The sequence below is a fragment of the Schistosoma mansoni genome, assembly GCF_000237925.1.
Source record: "Schistosoma mansoni, WGS project CABG00000000 data, supercontig 0111, strain Puerto Rico, whole genome shotgun sequence".
Taxonomy (NCBI): Eukaryota; Metazoa; Platyhelminthes; class Trematoda; order Strigeidida; family Schistosomatidae; genus Schistosoma; species Schistosoma mansoni.
This window is the reverse complement of record NW_017386032.1, coordinates 750,254-759,280: the sequence shown is the minus strand read 5'-3', so window position 1 is coordinate 759,280 and position 9,027 is coordinate 750,254. Positions and strand designations below refer to the sequence as shown.

At 32.4% G+C, this 9,027-nt stretch overlaps 1 protein-coding gene across 1 annotated transcript in view; it reads left to right on the top strand.

The window, feature by feature from the left end:
• Positions 1-928: 928 nt before the first annotated feature.
• Positions 929-9,027, top strand: part of Smp_166540 (kinase) — a gene marked incomplete at both ends in the record, with an annotated part of 13,239 nt that continues 5,140 nt past the window's right edge. The window contains 5 exons of the mRNA XM_018792813.1: positions 929-1,030; positions 3,072-3,220; positions 4,573-4,734; positions 7,261-7,410; positions 8,540-8,618. Coding sequence (XP_018644330.1) covers positions 929-1,030; positions 3,072-3,220; positions 4,573-4,734; positions 7,261-7,410; positions 8,540-8,618 — 642 coding nt within the window. The remainder of the gene's footprint in view (positions 1,031-3,071; positions 3,221-4,572; positions 4,735-7,260; positions 7,411-8,539; positions 8,619-9,027) is intronic.

The window sequence follows — 9,027 nt, the reverse complement described above, 5'->3', positions numbered from 1 at the left end:
ATGCAACACTGTCTTAAACGAATACCTACACTAGGTACCCTGCCAGTGTCTATTATACAACACTTCAACACACCTCTGACTTGCCGAACTATAATGTGGGTATATCTCACTGTTAATAACTAAAAACAACAGTCGTAACAGGGGGTAGAAAATTAAACAACACATCTAATACCTACCAGGCTATCTACTGGTCTGACTATGTAAACAATCAATCGCCACTTTCTTAACCCACAGACTGTTCAACTTTAGTTTATATCTTAATGTATTTCAGTGATTAAAATCACCAGAGTTTTGCAGGATTTTGTGGCGCTCAAAATAAATAAAATAACCAACATAAAAAATTTTGCCATCACATGTTGCTGAGGTATATAGAATTAGTTATGACTTTGAAACAAGTAATAGCACTAAGCGTATGTAATGGTATAAAATCCATAGATTTCATTAAAAGGCGCTTTGATAGGTACAAGTGGACCAGCATAAAAAATACTGGAAGAATCTTTACAGCCACTGTAGTGTGGTTTACGTAAATCATGAATAAATCGTACCATTGTGGTTGGTTAAGTTTTATATATGTTTTATCTGTGTTTAGTTGCTAGATAAATACGTGTATGGTCATGTATACTCAAAAAGCTACTATGTTAAGATTGTGAAGTTTACGAAAGTAAATTTGTTTTTTAAGCATTGGTTAATTATGTTACTCAAGAGTGAATAACTGTAACCTAGGTGAGAAAATTATCGGACTACAAAGTCTGAACATCATTTGACTGAAGTATGTTTCGATCATAATAGTAGCTTGAAGGCAAGTTTAATATCTATTCCAATTGGTATAAACTAAAAGATAATAGAATGGCCTATATTCTTGTTAGTGATACTTTCATAAGTTTTTTGCATCATCGCCAGCAATTCATAAAAGTCGTCTTTTTGCTTGATGAAAGTCACAACTAGGATCCCTGTGTTTGATTCAGAATTCAATACTGATCGAAGTTGTTTCACTCCAAATCATCATAGTCCTGGAAATCTTGTTTATGATGTATGCTGTCGAGGAACTTAGATTCACAACAAAATTGGTATTTGGTGCTCTTTTGCTTTTATTTTGTGTTCGGATGTTATAAATCAACGCATATAAGTTTCTTCACACATTTTGCATTGTAGTGAATCTTTTCATTATATAATAAGCAAATACAAACCATTAAACTGGTCTGGAATGGGTGTAATTAAAAGGTAATGCTTAATAAAAATGTATGAAACCAACTATTGCTCACTGCTCTGGAGTTTTATGCTGATCTTACATCTTTTAGTATACACTGATACCAATAAAATGAATTTTTTATCAGAATAAATTTATATACGTTATTTTAATAAAAAGAGTCGATTCAAAACCACACAATCTCTTCAAATTGTGCTCTCTATTGCTGCCATTTTCATATTTTTGTTCCAAATGACATACCTTTCTGTTTATTTCTAGAGATTGCATAGCAACCTTCATATGAGACAAATATAATAAATAGTGCCTGTTAATCGGTATGGCGGTTTACACCATCTCACTATTTACCGTTATTTGTTAAAAAGTTAACATATAATATCTCTTTTTTAACTTAGCAAACCATTTCACTAGTTGTGTTAATGGGTTTTCAAATATCAAATTTTTTCAGATAAGCTTAGAAAGTTGTTTTTTCAACCTTGACAAGTTTTTAAATTTACAGATTAGAATAAATCAGTATCTTGTTTAATTTTATTCTATATGTTAGTCTGTACATTATTTTCTAAGACTGAGGTGGTTTTATAAACGTTTTTCATTGTTTGATAATTACTTTTACCATAGTTATCAATTATAGGATGATATGAAACCATGAAAAATTGAATGGATGCTTTATCTTGTTTTACATCTCAGTAATTTATATTAGGGTCCCAGCACTTAATCTTTTACATGCCATTTCAGTTTCCCTTTAAGCACAAAGGATTTAAGTCCCTCAGTCGGGATTCAGTGATTTGCATATTCAACTTAACTTACTGTAGTGATGCAAACATTCACTTTGGCCGACGAGTTATAACCTCACTTCAGGTATGATCAACTTGACAATTCATAAACTCCAACTGCAACCTTGATAAATCCATCCTAAATGTAGTTACTTGCTAGTACACCATTATTAGTAGGCCTGGTAATTCATTGAAACTTTTTGTGACTAGTTTCATCATAAACGATTCATTTTAATGTCGCTTTTTCGATTATCTATCTTTCTCCCTAATTTGATCTTGAAAAGTGTTACAAACTAAACTGAATTGCTTTCGGTTTTAAACGATGTTTTCATCTAATTTCTTTGGTTCGACAACAAAAGTATCCGTTAACAGTCAATTTTATTATGCATGCAGACTACGATTTATCATTCTCGATTTATTTATCGCTTTAGTTTATATTTTGGAAATTCTTAAGAACTATTTAACCTATAACATGTCAATAGCTTGCAAATAATAAGCCAATAAGAAATAAACGGGGGGTAGAATAACAGTATTATTATCAAGAGTTAACGAAGGTGTGGATGTACTTTCATTGATGAGATTTTCTCGGAGTCAGAAAATTTAATGCTTCCTAGCCTCTATCCTTATATTCCGAAGAGTCAAGTAGCAAAAGTGCTTCATAACAGTAAGCAAACAATTTGCAGATAGCCAAACTTACCAATAATTTAGCGTAGTTAACTACTTCCATACTATCTTACATTGTATATCAAGAGGTGGATTGTTACCAGATACGCGATCATATTTCTTAAACTTCCTATCCGACAGAGGTTAATATCTTTCATAACCTGACCTGGTCTTGATTATCTAGGTGGGTACATGCTAGAAAGACACATTAGCCTCTGGAGTTCTGGTTCTCATTGTTACTGTATTATTATCACATATAATATTGGCCCTAAGAACTACACATTTCATCAACTTATTTTTTCGACAAATCATTACAAAAGAAGACAGTTTTCAATGATTATTCATCATAAAGATAGTATGTTAGATTTTAATAGATTAATCTAAATTAAGATTTTATCTTTTATTTTTAATTGTACTGTAAAACATGATAGGGGGGTGATCTAACTAATTACTTAAAACAAGTGAAGAGTAAAGGAGAACGTATCAGTGAAAAAATTATTGGAAAATGGCTTGTACAACTTATACTGGCCACAGTTTATATGCACAAAAACAAAATACTTCATCGTGACTTAAAAACAAGGTTGTTTTCTGAATTTTTTCAATGCATTTGAATTTAAATTATAATTTTGGAGTCGAATTTTTTAAATCTTAATTTGAGTCAAGAAACTAACAACGTCATTTTGTCCTACATGGAAATTTCGAAGGGGATTACATTTAAAAATTATGTGATTTCATCCATCTATTTCTTAATATTGAGTAAGCATGGGATTCTGAACATTGTTCGGCATTTTTCTGTTCATTTGGTGAGTGCCCCATACAAGAGACCCCCGTTTCACAGTCACATTTTCATTATATTTGGTATCTTTCACTCGACATATTGGGATGCGCTTCACTTAAGTGACCGTCGTATACAGATGTGGATAACTTCAGATACTTTAAGTAAAATCTCAATTGAAAATTACACCCTTAAATACAGCGCTTTTCCATCAAATGAACGGAAAATTGCCTGAAATACTAGATACCTCATGCTTAACGAATATTGAAAAAACAGATGGATAAACCCATTATAGAGTTTCGATTTAAAGAAGGATGCTCTTGAAATAGGAGACGATAATATCTAATTTTAATAAATAATATATTTCACATATTACAGATTTGGATCTAGTGAGCAGAAAACAACAAAATGGCTATAGGGTATGGAGGTACCAGATTCAAAACGCACGTCCTGGGTTCCACAGCCACATAAAACCTGTCTCTTCTAAAACATCTTATGGGGAAAGTAATTATATCAAGGCAATGCTCCCAGGATGCACATATACCAACTAAAATTGATCAAAATCCAATCAGTAATATCAATAACGTAGCAACCTAAACTCCTCCAAAAAATTACTTGAAAGTAACTTTCACAAAGTAGAGTTTGCTAAAGAATCATCAAGAACCCGAGGACACTGGATCTAACGAAGAAAATGTGTTCAACGGCATATTGTTTTCAGTACTACTGTATTTTGTTTCCCGATACGATTTACTCTTAAAATGTACACAAAATACATAAGACTAGCAAGCAGTTTTTAATGTAAATATAAATCACTGAGGTTTCCAATTTATTTATAACAGCTAGTCATTTGCAGGTAGTTCCGAATCTTTACTAAAATATTTGAACTCAGAATGATATGAATAAATAATCACATTTACTTAAGTAAACGGAAAAATCCCAATAATACTCCAACTACATATAAAATCGATGAAGCTTGAGTTAAATTTTTATCAAAAGTAAGGTCTTATCTAAGTTCTTATTAGGAATGCTTCTGATGTAGAATTTTTATTGCAGCATTGATCATACCTATTGAATTAGTTAAGGAGTCGAATTTTTAAGAATTGATTCGAATTTTCAGAAACGTCTTAGGTAAAACTAATGTTTTTAAATGGTTTTAGTAATATATTTCTAAAGAATGGAAATATTAAAATTGGTGATTTCGGTATTTCGCGTTCACTGGCCACAACTGAAGAACTGGCAACTACGTTTATTGGGACTCCTTATTACATGAGTCCGGAAGTTTTGAAGTATGAAGGATATAATAATAAATCAGATATTTGGTAAGTCGACTGTCTTATAGTAAATGATTTGTTAGGTGGCTGGAGATGACTGGCAGAAAATGGTTAACCTAGGTTTCATGTTCACTGAAATTTAACAGAAGAGGTGTTTTTGTGGCCATTTATCTGACTCCAGTTCGATCGTATGATGAGTGTCATCGAAACATACCTGCCATCAATACTCGTATACAATTATCGAGTTGAATCGCGTTAGTGAATAACGGGATTAAATAAGTCAAACTCAAGAATGAATTTTGAATATGTGTATTTTATGTAATCGTTGATCTAAACATACAATCAGGGAAACGAATCGAAGAAGAGACAGCAAAGCGAAGCGGATTGAAGAAGACATATTAGCCAAATCGATTTAACCAAGCGTGAATCGATACTTATAATCAGACAAAAATAGACATGTGATGAGTAATATAAGAAATGCACACGCATACGCTTACATAAAACCAGTCAAGGTTGATAAGCGAATAATTAACAGACTCAAAATGTGACTCAAGAATAATGGATAAATTGCCCTGTCCAGAAGCTAGAACGAGCTATGTGAACTTTGTATAGCAACCGACACTACAACGTATCTGCTGCCTTGAGGGAACTGCTGCTACGCAGCTGGATTGATCCAGCGTTATCCTGATTAATAGTTCGACGTGGTAACCATTAGGCTATTAGAGCAGTAATAAGCCTCCTATAGAAATGCGATACTAACTAATAATTGACCGATCAATAGTGACCGATTTCATGTTGTCTAGTTCATTTAGAGCTGTTCATATCACAAAAAAAACTGACTTGATACGGCGTGCACTACGTTGAGATGTTAATTGGTAAAAACATGCAAAAATGTATATGATGCTCGAAGAGTTGAATTCATTAGATGTCCAAAGAGCTCCAAACACGATTGTATCCCAGTCGATCAAAGGATCTGTGAGTTCTAATCGTCTCTATTTTGTCGAACATTCTGCTTACATCCAGGTTATTTTATCAAGCAAAAGCAAGCTATTTTCGTTGGCAAGCTGTAGTTTTTTGTTACTAGTTAATTTGGGAGAGGAGCTTACACCGCTAACTAGGTTTCTGCAAGCTGCACCCAATTAGTCACTTCATGTCACTTCAGTCGATCGACTGTAACAACACGATATTTCTTATCCCATAGCATGACGAAACAACAGTTCAAGGCTCTCAGGTACCGAATGATCGTCTAACTGAAGTCAGTCCAACATGTGAGACTGATAATTCTACAGATTCCACAACTCACCATGCTGACATACTTTCAGTTTCTATGCTTTCACTGTTGCCTCAGTGAAAGCCGATTCTCCATTAGGAAGAAACCATCACAAAATCCATTGGAAATCAACAATTAAATAACTTGAATTGGAATTTCATGTAGTCTACTGCTTGTTTTAGACAGACAGACACCATGTACTTGAAACAAACTATCCGTAAACATGTGGCTTAGCGTTGCTTATCTCTCTCTCTCTCACTCGATCATTTATTTCTCCGAGTTATTCCCATGTCTATGACAAGCATAATCACTTCTTGATGATTACACATCGAATTGTCTTTCACTGAATCTGATTAGCACCAATAGTTTTTCCGCAATCTGTTACAATGGATGCATAGTTCACTAAAACGTGTCAAATTTATGAAATTAGATTAGTAAATAAATAGATAAACATGGAGAACTGAATAGATTTTCTGGAAGAAAATAGATTACCTCAACTATTGATTAGAATACAGGAAATTAGCTCACACTTCGAAAACGGAATAATTTCAAGTGGCTGATCTATACATTTATTTCTTAAACAGATTTACGAAATTGAACATTGAAATCAAGTGTTACTATGTGACTGGTCTGAAGTCGATTTGTATTGTGGCAGTTAACTCTCTAGCTTGCATTATTCATACTCGAGTTCAACTGTTCTAGTGATGAGACGTTGGTGAACTCAGTAAGTTCAGTGAAAATGAATTTCCTCTTAGTTTGACCAAGATGCAATAATCAACAATATTGAGATTTACTGAGAAAATTATCACTGCTGTCTTATGATATAATCCATGTTATTTTAATTAGGCATCCGAAATGTGTATTTACTGTATAGAGGTAAGTTTGTAATATCTTCCGTTTGAATTTTATGTATATGTATTTGTCTAGAGATGTTCTGAAGTGTGAGTTGGATGTTCTTTAAACCCTTTTGTGATTAGAAAATTACTGGTCTAAAATATCAGGGACTATAGCCTAATGATGTCAAGTCACTTAGATTGCTAGTCAAATTTCAACTTGGTCAGTAGAATTCGATGTACCCTAATAGATTAGATCAACGTATAACTGAATAACCAATCAACCGTAATTAGGTGATTTACATAACATTTTTTGAGATAGAAATAAATTTTACAATTAAAATTCCTTTGATATTGGCACACGTATTTAATTGATTTATCCCTATTGAAACTGGTCTCTCATATATTGTGGTTTTTACTATACTTTAATATTAGTTAAGTAGTTTTTGTAACCTTTTAACTATTGTATAGGTCAATTGGAATAATTCTGTATGAACTATGCACCCAAAGAAGAGCATTCACTGGAACTAATCTAATGCGTGTTATGTGGCAGGTTATAAATGATCCTTGTCCTCAGCTACCAGAAATTTATTCAAAAGAATTGCAAGACGTTTTAGAACTGTACGTAAAATTAATGAGAAGTTTATCCTAATGCTCTATTTGATATACTTGTTTCAGCATGATATTTTTATTCGTAAACGTCTCGCCAAATTTCCACTTGCTTTGAATATTAATAGGTGCTCTTTGATAAACACTAGCGACAATAAACTAACTTCATTTGTGAGTAATTAGCCAATTTTAAAGTCAAATGACTGAAATAATTATGGTTATTGTCTTTGGTTGTCGCTGGTCTGAGACAGCGAGGAAACATTTTTTGACCATAAAGTTAATACGTTCGCAAAGTCTTAATGTGTATAATTATTTATTTTCCGTAGAAACGACTCATACTGAGTAACAAAATGTCAAAATTTAATTTTTTTTACTCATTGGGATATTGCAAAAATGTCACTATTCTCTTACTAGCATCCTACTCAATTCTCAGTTTATTTGAAAGTGTCACGTCAAACCTTGTTGATGATACCTAGAAATCTTTTGATTACATTATTCTGTAAGGAGCGTTGAGAAGATTTAATGACTATTTTAGAAAAGATTTGACTATAGGTAAATTAAAGTCAGTATATACGAACTATATTTGTAAAATCATAGCATATTCTAAGTGGATTTACTTAGAGCTATGGCCTAGCGATTTCACTCAAACTTCTTTCGGAGTATTTAAAATATAATTTATTTATGGTATTATTTCTTACGATCATAATTTAAGGTGCCATTTTGTTAACAATCTGTAGAAATAAGATGATGGTATATACTGCTGAAAAAAATATATGAATAGTTCTTGACATTTGACAGACTTATAAAAGTGACTCCGATTCACATTAACACATTAGTGATGGTAGATAATTGAATAAATAAATGATGTATAGAATAAGTTATCATTTTCACAATGTTGGTTCGACATGAAATGTGCATTTGTACTGAATCGCTTATGAGATAGTAAGCTATTAGCATGGAGACCCAGAAACTTTTCACTTTCGAAACGTCAACACATAATAACTGTCAATCTTCTAAATCTCTTATTTTGTAATCAAATTATTTATTTATTAATGTATTCTATTTAAAAATATTCATTGCACCACACAATTATCAGCCGTTAACTATTTAATGTTTAATAACTGTCCTAATTATATTCTAGAATGTTAAAGAAGACTCCGCAAGAAAGACCATCTGCTTCAGAGCTTCTTCAATCAAATACAGTTCACTCGTACTTACGTGTAAGTCCATCCCATTTGTACTGATTGTATTTGCTGGCTAGCCAAAAATCACCTGAATCTTATGCTTCTACCATCTCAAATTATTTTATGTTAGATATTAGGTAACATTATTGGGTGACACTTGATATAATATAGATGACTACAGAAAATCACGAAGTATGTTGTTTAAGGATTTCTTACGAGAAAATTCATATCTATTCAGAATTAGATTTCAAACTCTTAGTTTCAACCATCAATACATTAGTTTTTAAATTGTTTTCCCAAAATATATATATTGACTAGACTTTCAACATCAGTCAGTTCACCAAATAGTATAATGTAACATTCAGTGTGTGGATTGTATGCTGTGAATATTCAAGTAAATTCAGTCGAATGCCATACTTCCTATACTGTTTAAGATTTCTTATCA